Below are 20927 nucleotides of genomic sequence, written 5' to 3' on the forward strand. Positions count from 1 at the left end.
AAAGTGAAGTGACTGTGAGTAGAATGGCATTGGAACAGTAACCCCCCCAGGTGCTTTATTCCAGGTGACATGCTGGCAGGAGTGAGTGCTGGCTGCAGCAGCAGCTCCCAGGAGATCTCAGTCACACCTGGTGTGTAATAATGAGAGCAGCACATGGATGACGTCCGTGATCTCTCCCAGCCTCCATACTGTCTACCCTGCTGCTACTGCCTACTGCAGCTCCAGGCAGCCCCAGCCTGGGTGGGCGGGGACTACGAGGCTGGCTCCTCCCACTGGGAGTTCCCCAGCACGTTGCCCCGCCCCCATGCCTGTGCTGATGGTGCGCTCCCCCTTGCACACTGCACAGGCAGCAGAGACACAGGCAGCACTCAGACTAGAAGCACATAGACTGTGATCTGTGGAGGATCCCCTCCTTCTTTGGACCCCTGGGATACTGTAGCCCACCTTCAGCACTCTGTGGATTGTTACTGGTCACCCTAAGGACTGTACACCTGGACTGGAACCCTGTAATTCAGGTAAGGGGGGGTTTATCTGCCCTATGTTACAGCAATGTCTGCATGCTGTGTTCTCAGGGTGATGTATTGTATCACACATCTGTCTGCTATAACCCTGTGCAGTCAGCCTTGCTGGGGTGGGACTACAACTCCCAACACAACCTACCTGCTAGAGTCTGGGACTTTACTAAATAGTCCCACACCAGCTGACATGGCATTGGCTGTTTCTGGATGATCTGTGTTTATTTGCCTAGTGATGATTATTGTATTTTGTGGCATTTTCTGTTTTGATCCTGTTGTATTGTTCTGGTTTCCTTAAATGTTAACCTGTTGCTGTGTTTATGTGTATTTGTGTATGTAATATTCTGGGACATGGGAACAAATGGTGTTTGGGAACTTTTCCCCTTGTGTAATTGTCACTCTCCCTGTACCTTCCCTGTGTCATCATAGTCGGGAATGAAATACAGTTTTCTCAGTGTGATGTATATGTGTATATGTGTATATATATATATATATATATATATATATATATATATATATATATATATATATATATATATATATATATATATATATATATATATTGGAATTGAGTAGTAATATTGTCTTTTCTAAATATTTATTTTGGTTGTGCGGAGGTTACATTTTACTTATAGAATATTTTACTGCGCTAATTACATGTAACGTATAATGTAAACAAATGCACAAAGTCACACAACAAAACACTGATAATATATACACATTCTATTTTTTTATATATATATTTTGTATTTGAACATCCTTTTTCTTATTGTTACTTTAATCTATGGCTTCTGAAAGGTCTTTGAGAAGAGACATTATTATAATATAATGGTCTTGTTTTGTCAGCTTAGTGCTCAGTGAACCTTGTTCTACCTGTTTGTAAAATTCCTCTGACACCCACACGTTTATTATATTAATATTTTCATTCTAGCCTGCCCGGATTAGTCACTCAATAGGGTCAGGGACTGCTGCATGTTTGCTGGATAAATAAGTGTGATGAGTACACTACATAAATCCACTGGCAGCTGATGGCCTCTGGTTTATTCCTCAGCGCTGGGCACGTGTGGTAACAGATTGCAGGGCTGAACGTACAAATCCAGCATGCCATATTACAATCTGATAGCCAACGCCAGTCAGCACGGGACTGTTTATGTTTTTTTTAAGAGTGTCGTACACAATGCAGGCTACTATATTCCAATATTTTCATATTAAATGAGTCCATTATCAGTACTGTTATTATTTTATTATACCTGAATAAATGAGCTTTAATTTGCATTGACCAAGTTTATACCAGTGAAACGCGCCTTTGCGTCAGAGGCTTTTTTTATTACATGTTCCATTGTATTGTGAGCGGTTTTTGTTATCTTGGGTTAAAGGATATTGATTTGACTCGTGTCAGTTTATGTGATTTTGTGGTGTCAGGTTTCGCAATGGGCATGGACTGAGTGAGAATTACAGTATGACATTGGGTCTCCATCGCTGGAATCCAAAGGATTTCTCCCATTGCCCTTTGCTTTATAGAACTGAGGGATGTTCCAGTGGCCATCTAGCCTAGGTTGGTCAGTTTTCCTGGAACAAAGTAAACCCTCTGTTTTTGAAACATTAGTAAAAACATTCATGTGGTTTTAGGTTTGTAACCTTCATGCTGAACCTTTATTACATCACTGGAGTTTTATCACCTTATGCGCCGTCATGAAAATGTACACCGTAAACCTCACCATTTCTTGTGACCTAAGTGTTTCCACAGCCTGATGTCTTGTCACTTCCCCCCATTGCACTTTTAGGATGTGGGCAAACTTTTTTTTTTCTTTGTCTATGCTGCTAAACCTCTTTGTCTTTTGTTGCTATGTAAATAAACATTCCCTTTTTGGTAGTTTCATATTAATGTTCCTTATCTGTGACCTTGTCATGTAAAGCGAGGGGCATAGGTGCTTTCTTTCCCAGCCATTCAGCTCCAGGCTATTTGAATTCTCTGTCGTTGTTTGTGTATATTAGTCCGATACTTTTTGAAAACAAAGTCTTTGTAGTTTTAAAGGCACCAGAATCTAATTTTGGAGCTGCATGTGGAGACTTTGATGTGTGGGCTGCACCTCCCCCATGTTTTTTCTCTAAGCAGACCTGGCTTTTACATGCAAGTCACCAGACAAATTAATTTCGGGGTTTGTGACGAGCATAGCGGCAGGTGCGGACGAGGTTATAGATGAATATTTTTGTTTTGTGTTACAACCGATCTGTCTTTAGTAATGGTGTTGTGTGTTGCTTATTATGCAGTGAGGGCGCTTAAGATATTGGATTTTTCCGTATTTTGGAAAATTTGCACATCATAATGAGATCCTGAATCATAGAAAGTATTTATATTTCATGTACATCTTATACACATAGCCTGAAGGTAATTTTATACAATATTTGAATAGTTTTACACTGAACCATCAGAAAGCAAAGATGTCACTATCTCACTCTCGCTCAAAAAATTCTGTAATTCAGATATGGGTGACTCAACCTGTACTAAATATGGTCCTTCCTACAAATCTTATGTAGGAACGTAGTCGTAGGCCTGCTTTTAATACTAGTAAAGGCATCTAAACAACCTCATATCTACTTGTCCTGGTTTCCGTGATGTTGTAGTGGTGGCGTTGCAACATCATTTGGGCGCTGCCCGCTGTATTTACTCACATGGCAGTGACCCTCCCCCCACCTCCACATGGCAACCATCACACATAGAACAAGGGGGCAGATGTATTAACATGGAGAAGGCATAAGGAAGTGATAAACCAGTGATAAGTGCAAGGTGATAAACGCACCAGCCAATCGGCTCCTAACTGTTAATTTACATATTGGAGCTGATTGGCTGTGTGTTTATCACCTTGCACATATCACTGGTTTATCACTGCCTCATGCCTTCTCCAGGTCAATACATCTGCCCCAAGATCACCAGTGGGTGATACTTAAGCCTTATTGTGCAAGTCCTAAAGATGGCTTTAAAAAATATGCCCAAATATGTCTTGACGTAATAAATGAGTAGCGCATTTCGCTATGGCCGGTCTTGTCATCACCCTTTGCTGGGTGGCAGCAGCCGTGTATTGTCTTTCCAAATGGGTGGCACTATGCTCTGTATAAGATGCTACTTATATCATTAGGTCAGTGACTTGCAGAAATACTGTATGGCGGCATACATACTTTTGAGTATACCAAGTTATCCGAATATTGTACTTTGTATCTGGTTATGTCACACCTCTGACATGTGTATGTGCTTTTTAACAAACCTGTAGGATTGCAAAATTGTTCTATACATTGAATATTGACAAATATATATTTAGTAGATAACACTACGTCTATATAATTGCCTACTGTCCTGCGATATCTTGGTGCCAGGTGTCCCAGATATGCTTCAGAAACTAGGCGAGGTGTTTTCTGGGAATTGCGGCATTGTCGCTCTGGTCACGACACTGTGTGATGCCGCTATAGGGGGGTACACACGGAGCGATAATCTAAGCAATCTGACTAGATTGCTTAGATTTTCAGCAAGATCGCTCCGTGTGTAGCCCTAATAGCGATGCGCAGCCCCGCGCATCACTATCGCTGCTGCTAGATTGGCCCGCATGCAGGCCAATCTAGCGGGTCGCTCACTTCAACCGCTGGGTGAAATGAGCGGCCCCTCCATCTCCCCCCCGCACGCTCAGCACAGATCGCGCTGTGCTGAGCGGCGGGAGAGATGTGTGCTGAGCGGTTCGCTCAGCACACATCGGCCCGTCTATATGGGCCTTATGCCTCAAATAGCCCCCCCCACCCCCATCCCATTGTGAGAATTCAGCCATATACAAAAATATATAATCAATCAGCCTTTATTGAATTTAGACCGGGGCTGTTTTAATAAAAAGGCAGCACTGTGGCACAGTGGTTACCTTTAGTGCAGCATACGGCGGCATAACCCTCGTAAGCAATATCCACGGTCCGACATGCGATGCAGGATGCGGCCTGCAGCAGCGCGCATCGTATCCTGTTTAGCGTACACACTACACAATGTCGCGACGAACCGGACTAAACAGAGCGTATGCGGTATTGCAATGTGTGTATGCACCCTTAATGATTTTCTGGTATCCTAAGAAGACAGGACCCATTTTTTGTTAAACTGGGCAGTCTCCGCATTGAATTGCTCGTTTTGCCCTATTGTGGCCTAGATGCAGACTGCTGTTCCTCAGCGTGTTCCTTTGTGTGAGTGTGTATTGCTCAGTATCTAGGCCTCTAGGCTGTGTGCTGTTTGATGAATGAAACAGAACTCTTTGTGACCTATTGACTGCCAGTCACAACAGCGATACGATTTCCTCCGCTGGTTGGGCTGCAGACGAAGCGTATGAACGGTGAAGGCGCTGCGGATACGCTGGGCGCGTGTTGCACCTGTCACATGTTATGAAATCATTGTGCCTCTGACCTGAGTACACAGAGGTGTGTGGGTTCAGGTTGCAGGCCTGTTTGAGTTGCTCTCCCCGTGGCTCGGATTACCTCACTTTGTTTGTGCAGTGACATCAAAATTGACAGGCGAGTAATTTGTGTTACACACAAATCCCTGAGTGGCTTCTAGGAGTTCCCGGAATCTGAGCTGTTTGGGGTCATGAATGAAATGCTGTTCACCAGTTACTGTAATTATTACTTCACGTGATCTACAAAGTATAATTTTTTTCCGGTCTGTCACAGGGGAGATTTATCAAATATTGGAGAGAGAGAAAGTGGAGAAATTGCCTGTAGCAGCCAATTATATTCTGTTGGTTGTCTAGCAGAGCCTGTAAAATAACAGCGGTTTGGTTAGTACTATCTCCAAGATTTGATAAATCTCCCCCTGTGTGTTTTTAAGTGAAAATAAACCCTTTGACCAAACTTTAAATTTTCTACTGTGATATTGAATACATTGTTACATTTTTTGGGGGGGAAAGTGCTATCTGACACGTACAGTACTGTTTGTAGTATGAAACTTACATACTGCAATATTTTTGGCCGGCCTCCCTCTGGTGGCCCCTGGCCGGCCTCCCTCTGGTGGCCCCTGGCCGGCCTCCCTCTGGTGGCCCCTGGCCGGCCTCCCTCTGGTGGCCCCTAGCACATCGGAGTGCAGCTTGATAACTTAAGTGAGGTGTCCTATTCTACCAGCTTTGTGGATTCAGAACAGTTTCTGGCTCCTGTTTGTGCTGAGGTTCTGAATGAGTCTGTTGCTAAGCAACGCCCGTACATGTAACATGGTTTCCCAGCACGTGCGCCTCTGCCTCTCCCTAACCGTACAGGGCCGGGAGGATTCAATTATTCAGTTCACCATAAATCCTGCACATAATTGGTGTCATTTGTCTTACAGTAAATGATACCTTACTATAAGGAGCTGTTTTATAGAGTGTGTTTATAAATATGACGGTGAATTATATACTACATAGTATTAGTAATATGTATTATTATTATTATTATTATTATGCAGATTGCTTTAAATTATGCATGCATACTAATTGTAAGGGAGCCATGAAACCGTAGCCAATATGGTTCCGCAATGTGCCGGGAATCTTCAGGGAGGTCTTCTGAAAGCCAAGAGCCACAGACCTTGCATTCAGCTTCTGCATGATGCTCAAAGACTGCACAGTTCTGGGTTTCTACTGTTGGTAATGATTCAGTGTAAAGTCAGATGGGTACAAAACATCAGTGTAGTCACAGCACATGTGCCTGTGTAATAAATGGACAGGATTTCTATATTCGTATAAAAATCCACTACAGCAGATTGTAGAATTATGAATATACACCAGAATCCTTACTATGCATCATTTTTACTTGCTTGTATCTTCTTCTAGACCTTTATATATTGATGATAGTTGTGTGTTCTGTAAAACCAAGTGAAGAATTGAACCTTTGAGTAACCTCAGCTGGTGCTGGGAAATAATTTCTGTCTGCTGCCTTTTTTTTCTCAAGGGGGTAAAGACTCACTGGGGGGATATTCAATTGTTTGAAAAGTCAGTTGGGTGTCTGTCTGTTTTTTTCTGTCTATTAGATAGGAAAGAACAGACACCCAACCTACTTTTCAAACATTTGAATTCCCCCCCACTGAATGTATATTTGCTTGGGGAACGGGGGTATCCTTGGATTGTGGGTATGTTCTGTACCCTGGGGACGGAGAACAGCAGAAGGTGTTAAATAAATGTCTCTTTCTGTTACAGGCCCAATGACTGAGTTTGAAATCCGGAACATGGATCAAGTGGCGCCGGTTTACAACATGCATAGAGGAATCCTAAAGGTAGGAGATTAAATCTGGGTGTCTGGTAAAATCTTGAATGGTGATCCCATTTGCTTTAGCAAACCTTTAAAATGTCTATACTCTCCCGTACCGAGATCTATTTGCAAATCCAGCTCCAAGACTTCAGGTTTCTTTCTCCTGTGGACGTTTGTGGCACATGCATTACAATGTGCAGTTATTTTTTTCTTTCTATTGTCATTTTGGCAGTTGTTCAGGTTTTTACTTGAAAGGGTTCTGTCTTGTGAAACGGGTTGGTGTAGTCGCATGCATAGGACTGGTACACAAATAAAATGGCAGCTTATATGCGTAATTATGTTTTTGTGGTGGAGTTTTTGTCTTTTTTTTTTGTCTTTTTTTTTCTATGTCAAACAAAGGGAATTGTGTGGTTAGGTATTCATTTGCTCAACCGAGGAATTTCTAGATTCCAATTGATTGTATGTGTTCCTGCAAGTCTCCTTATCGCTGACACAGCCCCAAATATTTGCACATAGCAGAGTGTCTCCGCCCGGCTAAGTCGCTTTACTAGATACGGGCTGACTCACTGCCATAGTGTCCCAACCTGTCCAGACACTTGGCTTATGATTAATACATGGTTTTTATGGTGCCGACACAGACACACATTTGTTTTGTCTTGTGTTGTGTTTGTTAATGGACACGGTGGGTTCCGTGAAAGTGCAGGGAGAAGTTTGGTCACTGCGACATACTGTACAATTGTTTTTCTTTACTTACTAAAAACTCCACCAACTCTACATACTTTAAAGGGCCCTACTCACTGGCCGACCCGCCGCCGAGCTGCCCGACGGCGGATACGGCCAACGAGCGACCCGGCGGCGGGGGGGCAGTGACGGGGGGAGTGAAGCTTCTTTACTCCACCCGTCACGCGGCTGCATTGAAGTGCAGGCAAATATGGACGAGATCGTCCATATTGGCCTGCATGCACAGCCGACGGGAGACCAGCGATGAACGAGCGCGGGGCCGCGCATCGTTCATCGCAGGAGTCTCCACACTGAAAGATATGAACGAGTTCTCGTTCATTTATGAACGAGATCGTTCATATCTTTCAAAAAATCGGCCAGTGTGTAGGGCCCTTAAGGCATCAACATCTGGGATGGGCAGACAAGTTATCTACAGTAACTTTCGTATTCCGGTAAAACAGTGGGATTGAGGATTAAACAAGGGAACAGCCGGTAACTGCACATAACATCGCTGTGATTGGAAGACCACATTTTTTCTCCTTTGACAGCCAACATCCTCAGTGACATTTTATGTGGACATTGCATAGGTTTATTTATGGTCTTCAAAGCCTAAGTGCAGATGGTCATCTGGCCAACCTGTTCATTTGTTGCGGACTTATCCAACTGTTCTAGTCAGTGTTTTGGCAGCTGAAGCAAAGTTGTCCTTTCCCAATGGTTTCCTCATCAGAAAGATGTTGGTACATTGGGCAAATCATTTAATATTTAAATTCGGGACTCCTCCTGGATTCTCTTGGACCTCTACGGTTCTTAAAGATACACTTTCACATAAATATTTTCTTGCATCAGCGGTGGCCCTGTATGTCCAATCCGTTCTTTTGAACCCAAATCAAAACGCCCTTAACTCAAATAGAATTTGTACCGCAAGTTTGTTTCTGGTCCTAGTATTTACCTGGTTTTCACTTTTTAAATAAGCGATAGCCAACCGTTTACACTTCACCCAGTACTTGGTGGACCATGGTTGGTGGGTGTCAATTTTTCTTAAATTGGAAATGGTTTAGCTAATCTTCTTCTGCTCACACGTTCGCTCTTGACATCCTAAAGGATTACAGAAACATGGTTGAGTTTCTCCTGAACTGCTTGCTAATTTTGTCAGGAAGTCAAACTTGTTACAGAAGAGTTAGAAAGCTCACAATTTGTCTAAAATGTGGTTAAACATCAATGAAACCTAAAACAAAGTCTCTGTATACCTGCTTGTGCTGTTAGTGGCTTCTGTATATATGTCCACTTGTTTTTGTTATACAGTCCTTTTAATAGGCTGTCCTAACTAGACCGGTAGCGTCATTTGAAGACTTCAGGTCCAACTGCTTTTTCACACTTCTCCTGATTTTATTAATGACACTAATAGACTTTTCTAGGTATGTTCCATCTTCTCCCCTGGAGCTAATGACTTTAATGATATGATCATCAAGGTTTATTTTTAGCCCTTCTGCCACACTAATGAATAGAGCCTTGTTCATATGATGTGAAGGGGTCCTTGCAATTGGTACAAAGCCTTATATCCCTCCATAGTGGTTGTGAGGGAATATAATTATAAGTATTGAAGATTCCTTAGCAGCCATATTATTTTTGTAGATGATACTGCTGATTATACCAGTAATTACTGCTTCGAGGAAGTATGTTCATTTAATGAGTTGGGATGAGCAGGGAAAGTATTCTGAGCCTTGTGCATCTGCTTTTACAAATTTTACTCCATTCCATTACAAGTCTTGTTCCCTTTTTATTTTATTTGGTGGGAATCATTGGGTTGGTTTTATTATATCACGACATATCAGCAGACGCATTTGGACTAGTTTTATCATTTGTGCCTTATTGTGGGTACTCTCAGTACTTGGTGTCATTGTCTTGCATTCATCATACCACAGATCTTAAGACATCGCTGGGGACTTAATAATAAAAAGCTGGTGTCTGGAATGGGACGATTCCTACTGCGCTTTATTTTGAGTGCAGAGGAAATCTCGTTTATACACTTTTTCAAAAAGTGTTTTATAATTATTTATTTTTTGTCTTTCAAAAAGTAGAAAAAGTCCATTATTGTGTTCCAAAAGATTACCGTATTTCCCTGTAATGTAAATATTTATTGAAATGTTTTTTTTACAGCGGCAGCTGGCATTTGACAACGTAAACCTTTCAACGTCAATATACACTGGGTTGTTTTCCGCATATGATGCGTATGAAGAAGAACAGGCAGTGCCCACTGGCCTGGACTCTCTGTTGCATGGTGAGTGTTACCACCCCCCTGTAAGCTACAAGGTTACTACAAATTGTGCAATAGCGCTAAATATCTTTAGCGTCTAAGTTATCTGTAATAATAAATACTTTATTTTTGTTTTTTTAGATTCCCACAGCTGCGAGTTTCCCCTCCTTACCCCGTGCAGCAAGGCAGTAATGAGTCAGGCTTTAAAGGCCACCTTTAACGGTTTCACAAAGGAACAGCGGCGCCTTGGGATCCCCAGCAGTAAGTACGATTATTGTGGTAGTATCGTTATTTGGATACGCCGATTAATGTCCCATCTAATCCATGCCCACTAGTTAAATTCTCCGAAGCATTTAGAAGGCAAGTTCTTTTTTGATTCCATAGTTTGTCTAGTTTTTATATCTCAGCCTGTGATTTATATTGTTCCTGGCTTCCAGGTTAAGCGTAATATCCCACCCATACTGAAATCAATGACGCCTTTGAACCTCCTTATGAAACAAGATACAGATGCTGTTTAAAGCTGTTTGTTTTAAGAATGGAACTAGTACTTAGCTGGGCCTAGATGTGTGTGTGGGGAAAAGCTGAATGAGCGCCTACGTCACAGGAATTTCCATTCTTTAAATCTGCCGTGCTATTGTGCAACAGCTAAATATTTACAGCGTGTTCCTAGATTTCTCTGCGTGACCCCGTATTAGTCATCTCAGCTGGTTCACGGAGAACAGGGTTTGCAATTTCACCAGAATAGATACAGAAACATTTTTTGTCTTTAATTAATAGAACATGGTCATGTTCTAACAAATGGAGGAGCGCATAGGATAGGGGTCAAGAGGTCAGTGTAATGAAATGTAGCCTATTTAAAATTGTAGAACTATTTTATAGTCTATCCACATAAAATACAAGAGAGTACTTCTTGAAACATTGACCAAAGATGCATATACAGTAACGTCTTAGGATATGAGTTCACTCGGTCATGACACAATAATTGTCCATATTGGCATTTAATAAAGGGGAAAATCATATTGAACTTGGTTTGTCGTATATAGGGGGAGATGTACTAAGCCTGAAAAGTGATAAATATCACTGTGATAAAGTACCAGCCAATCGGCTCCTAACTGCCATGTCACAGGCTGTGTTTGAAAAATGACAGTTAGGAGCCGATTGGCTGGTACTTTATCACAGTGATATTTATCACTTTTCAAGCTTAGTACATCTGGCCCATTGCATGGAAACTTTGGAAAGATTCTGCGGTGGTTCGATTTAGGAAAAAAAATATGCTACTTGGCGATTACGGTTCTTTTAACCCTTTTAAGTTGCATTTGACTAATGCAGAAACCACTATTGAATTATTATTATTATTATTATTATTATTTTTGATTCAAAACTGGTTACATGTGTGTCCAATCGTATCGTTATAATATTAAGAGCAGTGCAGAGTATTTTAACTCCGCCCACTCCTGTTTTTTCTTGGTTTTCTCTCATCCCCTATAATGAACCAGGTCATCTTGCTATCAAGTTTAATTCCATTGCTCTTTTTCCTTCTAGACCCGTGGCTGTGGAATGAAAACCAAGTCTGCCAGTGGCTTTTATGGGCCGTAAACGAGTTTTCTTTGTCGAGTGTGAACTTTCAGAAGTTTATCATGACCGGACGGGATCTGTGTAATCTGGGAAAAGAACATTTTCTTGAGCTGGCCCCAGACTTCGTGGGTGACATCCTCTGGGAGCATCTGGAACAAATGATGAAAGGTAATTAGCCAGCTGTGTCTATGCATTAGAAGTGGTCCAGAATACGCTATGGGGATGCTCAGATGCCATCTCCCGGCTAGAAGGCTTAGCTATCGTTTCATTAGTTATCTGATCATGTATAACAAGGTATTAGATGTTTCTGTATTATAATATTACCATAACTGTCATATAAAGAATTATAGTTGGATCAATGGTCAATGCGGCAATTTTACTCTTGGATCATTAAAATAATATTCCACCAGACACTTCTGTACCCAACATACAGTGACACTCCATAGAGACCTGTTGCTATGATATTATTGGAAACTATAAGAAGATAGTAACTTTTTTAAACAATGTTATTTATTTTATCCCTCCCCCTCTATCTTACAGAACAGGAGAAGGCCCAGGACCAGTATATTGAAAGCTCCAGGCAATGCGCCGCTTCCCAGTGGATCAGCAATGACTCTTTAAGTAGGTGTCCCATTTATATTTTGATCCTATTGCTGGTGAATTAACCATCTCTGTAAATACATGAGAATGTTTAATTAAGTCGTTTGTTATGACCAAGAATTCTGTCAATCTTTCATTGGCTGGGTGTGTGGAGCATTTAGCCTGTATGGCTTTGACGACCACCTCCGTGTAATTTCCCATTTTCTTAAAAGAACCCCAGTAAGTGTCCTCGTATGACAATTTAGTAGCTATTTTTGAGTACATATGAATAGACAGAGAGGTGACGCTAGCACTACAAATTGCATTTGGCAAGCTGTACCAGGAAATCTCTATTGTATTGTTATTGAACACTACAATTGTAGGATAACGTAATTCAAAAATGTTGGTTTTGAAAGGGATTATGAGATGGGGTCTATTTACTAAATCTTGGTCGGAGATAAAGTGGATGGATATTTAGGGGGAAATGTACTAAGCAGTGAAAAGAGTGGAGAAGTTGCCTATGGCAACCAATCAGCTGCTCTGTATAATTTTATAGTATGGAAATTATAAATGTTACTTCAATGCTGATTGGTTGCCATGGGCAACTTCTCCACTGGCTCATTTCTCCGCTCTTTTCACTGCTTAGTACATCTCTCCCAAAGTCCCAGCCAATCGGCTCCTGACTGCCATGTTACAGGCTGTGTTTGAAAAGTGACAGGAGCTGGTTGGCTGGTACTTTATCTCCGCCCAAGGCTTAGTAAATAGACCGTATAGTCTTACTTGTTGAAGCTTTAACAGATTCCATGATGCTTGTAAAGCGCCCTTCTTGCTCTCCGAAGCAGGAGAGAGGGTTCCCTGCTCAGACCATTACAGTACTGGGGAGAGCACGTTTTAAGGTCCAGTTTCTTTGATCTTGCATAATTCCAGTTAAATTAATTTAATAACATAAATACTATGTATGCAGATCGTTGTATATGTAATGCATATTTTATGGTGCATGCACTCTACATGTTACCATCTTTATTTCTTTTCTTTTTTTTTTTTTTTTTAGGCTTCAGTATAGATCCCTCGCAATGTGGATCACATGTGCACAATTACCCCAAAACTGAAGGGTACAATGAGCTGTGCCCAACGCCCCAAGTCCCAAATCTCGTTCCGGTCAAACAAGAGTTCCATAGTTACTCATGCATGAAATCGAATTACTCCTCGGTGACCCAGGACTTTGGGAGAAACAACATGAATGTGCTACTAAACTCTCTCAGTTCTGGTAAGCTTAGAGAAGAAAGGATATATATTATCTTACAGAGCATAGCCTTAATGCATAATAATAAAACAAAAGAAGTAGTTCTATATTTATTTACTCTTCCATTTCCACCAGGCAAATCCATAGACTTGGACTCGGTGGATAGTGGTACAGAGAGCTTTGAAGGCTCGGACTCCCTGCTCCAGTCGTGGACCAGCCAGTCCTCCTTGGTGGACATGCAGCGCGTCCCATCCTACGACAGTTTTGAAGAAGAAGCCACCCAGTCCTTATGTTTAAACAAACCATCCATGTCTTTTAAAGATTACATTCAAGACAGAAATGACCCAATGGAACAGGGCAAACCAGTTATCCCTGCAGCAATTCTTGCTGGTTTCACAGGTAAGATAATGGGTCCTCTCTAACCTCCAACGTCCTTGTATGTCCTTGATCTCTTTCTATATATGACTTTGTTATTTGTGGGGCATAAAATAACAACTGTCCATTGTGCAGCACTGTGGCGTTCACAGATGAATCACAATGTTGATATTCTGCTAGTGCTGGTATAAAATTGGGCAGAAGTTAACTGTGCACCTCGGGCACAGATAAGAACCGAGTGTCGATAATTTTCTAGTATGTCAAATGTTATACATCCATTAATCTCAGTGTAAAAGCAAGGGTACGGAGAGCCGGGGATACAGCTCTTAGTAACACTGTATTGTATTTGATTTCAGGGAGTGGACCCATTCAGCTATGGCAGTTCTTGCTGGAGTTGTTGACAGACAAATCATGCCAACCCTTTATCAGCTGGACAGGGGATGGATGGGAGTTCAAACTCACCGACCCAGACGAGGTTTGTATTCTAACTAGCCAGTATTTCTGGGCTGGCAACAGACATCAATTAAATAGATTAACTTATCCGTCTAGCAAAATATCAGTCGTCGGGAATGTTATCGCAGCTGCTCGTTATCAACGATCACTTGCTGATCATGAGAAATTCCCAGGCTGATTAGAAGGCTGTAGTTGGAAGTCTTGGGTGAATTATGAAGGCTGGGTGAAAAAGTACAAATAAATAAATATATATATATATATATATATATATATATATATATATATATATATATATATATATATATATATATATATATATATATACACACATACACACATACACACATACACACATACACACATACACACATACACACATATATATATATATATATATATATATATATATATATATATATATATATATATATTATACACACTTTGGTTTTTGGTTTTGTAGAACTTTAAATATATGTGCACCTGTGTCCAGCATGAGACGCGGCCTTTAGGTTGACAGGACTTAGGTCGACCACTATTGGTCGACATGGTCACTAAGGTGACCAATAAAAAAGTCAACATGATGTTTGAAAAAAAATGTAAATTTTTTTTTTTTTTTGTTAAACTTTTTCATACTTTACAATCCACTTAGACTACGATTGGATATAGTAACTTTGCCCAAGGGGGATACGGTGCACTAATTGGGGTTCCCGGTCACTTTACAAAGAAAACAACACCAAAACATAAATAAAAAAATTCCTGTCGACTTTTTCCATATTGACACATTCCATGTCAACCTAATGATCGTGTCGACCTATTCACTGTCGACCAGTAGTGATCGACCTAATGTGTGAGCCTAGTTACTGTCGGGCCATGATCCACATCCGCCCAGCATACATCAGTCATACCGTAGTTTAATATTCGTTGGTAACTTGTTATCCGCTTACACGTCCAAATTTTTATACTATGTGAATTTTATTTTCGGCAGGTTGCGCGGAGGTGGGGGAAAAGGAAAAATAAGCCTAAAATGAACTATGAGAAGCTGAGCCGGGGACTGAGATACTATTATGATAAGAACATTATTCACAAAACTTCAGGAAAGCGCTATGTGTACCGGTTTGTGTGCGACCTCCATAACTTGCTGGGCTACACAGCGGAAGAACTACATGCAATGCTTGACGTTCAGCCGGACACAGATGAATGAATGAATGGATGGGTGTGTGGATGGAGCAGCTTTGTCCAAAAGCGCACAATTGTACTGTGAAAAAAAACCTCCCAAAAACGGACCCTTTACAGTCACTATTGATGGACCTATAGAGAAGGACGAAATCGTGGACTTGTTTTGAGGGCTCAGCAAGGCAACAAAATTTAGAGACATTCTAAGAAGTGGTTTTTATGTGTTTTTGAGATGCTTAAGAGGTGCAACGAATGGCGCTTAAGGAGAATACAGTGCTAACTTGAAGAAAATTGCACGGAAAGTGTGAAACACTCATTGTGTCTATGGGGGAGGTGGGGAGTAGAATCTTCCGTCAACCAAACCTAAAGATAAAATGACAACACATCTGATTAGAATTGTGACTTTAATTTTGTAAAATATTAAAACGGACACAAAAACTCTCACAATTTTAATCGCGATGGTCTCGGAGACTGCACTTTTCAACACCTGATTTTTCACACGTGGCTCGTGCTATTGGAATCCACAACTTTTTTATGCTTTTATGGCAGTTGTGATTTTTCTGTTGTTGTTGTTTATCAAACCATTTCAAGCATGTAAATTTTATTAAGAGTTTTTCATATTTGTTTTATAATTATTTGTTCCAGAAGGGATATCTATATTATTATTATTATTGTCGTTATTATTATTTGAATTTCAGATGTTGAAGATCTTTTCGTCTTGGTTTTGTTTTTTAAAGATATATATATAAGAGCTAATTACAGCATTTAAAATGCTTTTGCTTTGTATATCTATATTTGCTCCATAGTACCAAGTCATTAGAGCTTGCATTGATGAGCAGACTTTTTTTGTTTTGTTTTAAATGAAGCTAGGTAACACTGCACATTGTCATTCCTTTGAATGATTTAAAGGGCATGAGTCTGACACAGCGTAGAGGCAGCCATTTTGGGTGCTGGCCAAATATTTAGTGTTTATACTAGCACCCGCACATTTCAAACCCCAGTGCAGTTCCTCTTCCTGCCTGGGGTGTCGCTTTCTGCTCTGGTGCTTCTAACACACTCTGTAATGTGTCTCAGCACTGAGATACAGACCAGAGTGTGCTAGAAGCCCCAGAGCAGAGAGCGACACCCGAGACAGGAAAGAGGAACTGCACAGGGGTTTGAAAGGTGCAGGGTGCTAGAACGAACGCTAATATACATAGGAACGTAACCTATCCATTCGCTAGTAACCTGTGCCACATGAATATATAGTGGCTTAGTATATGTTCCTAGTGGTTGGATACTTTGCATTCATGTGATTTGGTTCACACCATAAAAACGCTGTTGAGGACAGGTATATTTTACACTTTGTTTTCTAATAAAGTGTTTCCCAATTCTGTATATATTGTTTTTTTTTTTTTGTTCAATTACAGTATGTATTTTTAATACCAAGAGATTTCATAATTTGAATGCTGTATCTTTGACATACCTGCCTCCTTTCCTTAGTTGTGGAGGAATTTGTGTAGCAGCTATTTTTACTGCAAAATATTATACTGGACATGTGTTATTTTATTTTTCTTTCCTTGTTCTGTTTTGTCCTTTAAGAAAGTTTTATTGTATTTTTTTTTTTTTTTTTTTTTAACTAAAGTGCCTTGTAAACTAAAGCGTATTTTTCTGTATAAAGTTGCTGGGGCCATAGAAGACCGAATTCTAAATAAACTTTTTTTTTTTTTTGTTGGGAAGATAAACCATGCTGTTTTTCTAGATTTATTTGTTTCGTATGATATCCCCCCCCCCCCCCCCCCCCCCATTATTTCACTGTATTGTCCATTCTAAATATCACTTGACAAATGGAGCTGTGATGGAGATTAAGGGGGTCATTTCGAGTTGATCGCTCGTTGCCGATTTTCGCAACGGAGCGATTAAGGCTAGCATGCGCATGGTACACAGTGCGCATGCGCTAAGTATTTTAACACAAAACTTAGTAGATATACTCACGTCCGAACGAAGATTTTTAATCGTTGAAGTGATTGGAGTGTGATTGACAGGAAGTGGGTGTTTCTGGGCAGAAACTGGCCGTTTTCTGGGAGTGTGCGGAAAAACGCAGACGTGTCGGGGAAAAACGCGGGAGTGTCTGGAGAAACGGGGGAGTGGCTGGCCGAACGCAGGGCGTGTTTGTGACGTCAAACCAGAAACGAAACGGCCTGAGCTGATCGCAATCTGTGAGTAGGTCTGGAGCTACTCAGAAACTGCTAAGCATTTTCTATTGGCAATTCTGCTAATCTTTAGTTCGCTTTTCTGCTAAGCTAAGATACACTCCCAGAGGGCGGCAGCTTAGCGTGTGCAATACAGAAAATGTGTGAGCGGAACAGAAAATAGCGCTTGGTGGCAGCAAAAAGCTGCTAAAATCTGCTAGCGAGCGAACAACTCGGAATGACCCCCTAAGGCCGGGATGTAATGAATTCCGAGTTCTGCAGCCGTGCAGGATGCAGCCCGAGCTCAGACTTTTTAAAAAAAAAAGGGGCAATCATTTATAGGGCTAAACTATGCATTCTAAATGATTGTGAAAGTGGCTTTGCCCTGTTGGTACACAAGATAACATAATGATTCCTGTACACGAGAGAGGATCATGTCTTGACCATATTTTGTAATAAATGTGAAAGTTTCATTTCTTATATAAAATGTAATGACATAAAGTGCAAACACTCCCTCCAACATTGGGCCTAATTCAGATCTGATTGCAGCAGCAAATTTGTTAGGGCAAAACCATGTGCACTGCAAGAAAGGGGGGGGTGATGTAACATGTGCAGAGAGAGTTAGATTTGTTCAAACAGAAATCTAAATTGCAGTGTAAAAATAAAGCAGCCAGTATTTACCCTGCACAGAAACAATATAACCCACCCAAATCTAACTCTCTCTGCACATGTTATATCTGCCCCACCTGCAGTGCACATGGTTTCGCCCATTAGCTAACAAATTTGATGCTGCGATCAGATCTGAATTACCCCCATTGTCTATTGCATTACAAATACAAATGGAAATGGCAACAGGCGGCTGCAAGATGACATAATGTAGCCGCAGTCAGCAGCAGCTACTGTAGTGCAGCAGATCGGGTGGTCTTCAGGTTGCCGACTGTCGGGATCCCGGCGCCGGAATCCTGACAGCCAGCATACTGACAGATTTTCTCCCTCGTGGTAGTCCACGACCCCCCTGGAGGGAGAATAAATAGCGCACCGTGCATGCAGCGTGGCGAGCGCAGCGAACCCGCAAGGGGCTTATTTGCGCTCGCCGCGCTGTCGGTATGCCGGCGGTTGGGCTCCTGGCGCCTGTATGCTGGTCGCCGGGAGCCCAGCCGCCGGCATACCATACTACACCCCGGCAGATCTTGCCACTATCCCAGTGGTTCCCAAACTGTGTGCCGTGGCACCCTGGGGTGCCTCGGGACACTTGCAGGGGTGCCTCGGGTTGGTGGTCCAAAACCAATTCAAATTCTGCATGGTCAATGTAAAAAGCAAACCCAGTGTTAATGGCTGCCAATCCTAAAATATATTGACAATCAGAAGCAAATCTTGTCCCTCACCACATAAGTTACCCTAAGGATGACCTATAAAGACAATTTACATAATTTAACATTTCTTTATACATTTTTCAATAAGAAACTATTGGCTTAGGGGTGCCGTGCAAAAAATTCTGATACTCTCGGGTGCCGTGATTCAAAAAGTTTGGAAACCACTGCACTATCCTCATCACCAACACCACCATATAACATTACAGCAGGTCTTCAGCAGCCATACATCTGGAGTTTAAATCTCATTGGATCATATCTCCCAGGGCGCATGCTTCACTTTCACATCTATATGGTAATCCGGTTTCTCTTACGTCCTAGAGGATGCTTGGGACTCCGTAAGGACCATGGGGTATAGACGGGCTCCGCAGGAGACATGGGAACTCTAAAGACTTTAGATTGGGTGTGCACTGGCTCCTCCCTCTATGCCTCTACTCCAGACGTCAGTTAGATCCTGTGCCCAGAGGAGATTGGGTGCATTGCAGGGGAGCTCTCCTGAGTTTCTCTGAAAATACTTTTGTTAGGTTTTTTTATTTTCAGGGAGCACTACTGGCAACAGGCTCCCTGCTTCGAGGGACTGAGGGGAAAGAAGCAGATCTACTTAAATGATAGGCTCTGCTTCTTAGGCTACTGGACACCATTAGCTCCAGAGGGTCGGAACGCAGGTCTCACCCTCGCCGTTCGTCCCAGAGCCGCGCCGCCGTCCTCCTCACAGAGCCGGAAGATAGAAGCCTGGTGAGTATTAAGAAGAAAGAAGACTTCAAATCGTCACTGAGGTAACGCGCGGCGGTAACGCTGCGCGCCATTGCTCCCACAAGTACACACACAGCGGGCACTGTAAGGGTGCAGGGCGCAGGGGGGCGCCCTGGGCAGCAATATTAATCTCAAAGGGACACTGGCAGATGGATTAGATACTACTGAGGCGGTATATTAATAAACCCCCGCCAATATAAATAATTTGAGTGGGACCGAAGCCCGCCGGTGAGGGGGCGGAGCTTGATCCTCCAGCACTAACCTGCGCCATTTTCTCCACAGCACGCTGCAGAGAAGCTGGCTCCCAGGACTCTCCCCTGCTGAACACGGTTACAGAGGGCAAAAAAAGAGGGGGGGGGGCACATTTAATTGGCGCAGTGAGTGTATTTATATATTTATATAAAAGCACTGTACTAACTGGAATTTTATTCCAGTGTCCGGTGGCGCTGGGTGTGTGCTGGCATACTCTCTGTCTCTCCAAAGGGCCTTATTGGGGGACTGTCTCCATATAGATATATCTCTGAGTGTGTGGGGATGTCGGTACGTGTGTCGGCATGTCTAAAGCGGAAGGCTCATCTAAGGAGGAGGTGGAGCAGATGATTGTGGTGTCTCCGTCAGCAACGCCGACACCTGATTGGTTGGATATGTGGAATGTTTTAAATGCAAATGTGGCTTTATTACATAAGAGAATGGACAAAGCAGAGAATAAGCAGGGAGTCAATCCATGGCTTTGACTGTGTCATAGGGCCCTTCAGGGTCTCAAAAACGTCCCCTGTCCCAAGTAGCAGACACTGATACCGACACGGATTCTGACTCCAGTGTCGACTACGATGATGCGAGGTTACACCCAAGGGTGGCCAAAAGTATTCATTATATGATTATTGCAATAAAAGATGTTTTGCATATCACAGATGACCCCTCTGTCCCTGACACGAGGGTATGCATGTTTAAGGAAAAGAAACCTGAGGTAAACTTTCCCCCATCTCATGAGCTGAACGCGTTATTTGAAAAAGCTTGGGAAACTCCAGACAGAAAACTGCAGATTCCCAAGAGGATTCTTATGGCGTATCCTTTTTTCTGCACAGGACAGGTTACGGTGGGAATCCTCGCCCAGGGTGGACAAGGCTTTAACGCGCATGTCCAAGAAGGTGGCGCTACCGTCTCCAGACACGGCAGTCCTCAAGAATCCTGCTGATCGCAGACAGGAAACTACCTTAAAATCAATTTATACACTTTCGGTCGCATAAGTCCAGAAGAGGTCGGGGCTCTTCCTTCCTCGCCAGAGGTAAGGGTAGAAGGAAAAGAATGCCTGCTACGGCTAGTTCCCAGGAGCAGAAGTCCTCCCCGGCTTCTACTATATCCACCGCATGACGCTGGGGAGTCTGCGCCGGTGGGGGCACGTCTTCGACTCTTCAGCCACGTCTGGGTTCAGTCAGACGTGGATCATTGGGCGATGGAAATTGTATCCCAAGGCTACAAGCTGGAATTCGAAGACGTGCCTCCTCGCCGATT

The 20927-nt window shown here is 42.3% G+C and overlaps 1 protein-coding gene across 1 annotated transcript; it reads left to right on the forward strand.

The window, feature by feature from the left end:
• Positions 1-318: 318 nt before the first annotated feature.
• On the forward strand, positions 319-16833 carry ETS2 (ETS proto-oncogene 2, transcription factor). The gene is made up of 10 exons (XM_063956575.1): positions 319-515; positions 6698-6774; positions 9627-9747; positions 9865-9984; positions 11266-11466; positions 11839-11919; positions 12929-13144; positions 13256-13519; positions 13852-13970; positions 14934-16833. Exons 2-10 carry the CDS (start codon positions 6703-6705, stop codon positions 15147-15149), a joined length of 1410 nt encoding a protein of 469 aa, XP_063812645.1. The 5' UTR covers positions 319-515; positions 6698-6702; the 3' UTR covers positions 15150-16833.
• Positions 16834-20927: the final 4094 nt, after the last annotated feature.

The sequence above is a fragment of the Pseudophryne corroboree genome, chromosome 2 (assembly GCF_028390025.1).
Source record: "Pseudophryne corroboree isolate aPseCor3 chromosome 2, aPseCor3.hap2, whole genome shotgun sequence".
In the NCBI taxonomy this organism is placed as follows: domain Eukaryota; kingdom Metazoa; phylum Chordata; class Amphibia; order Anura; family Myobatrachidae; genus Pseudophryne; species Pseudophryne corroboree.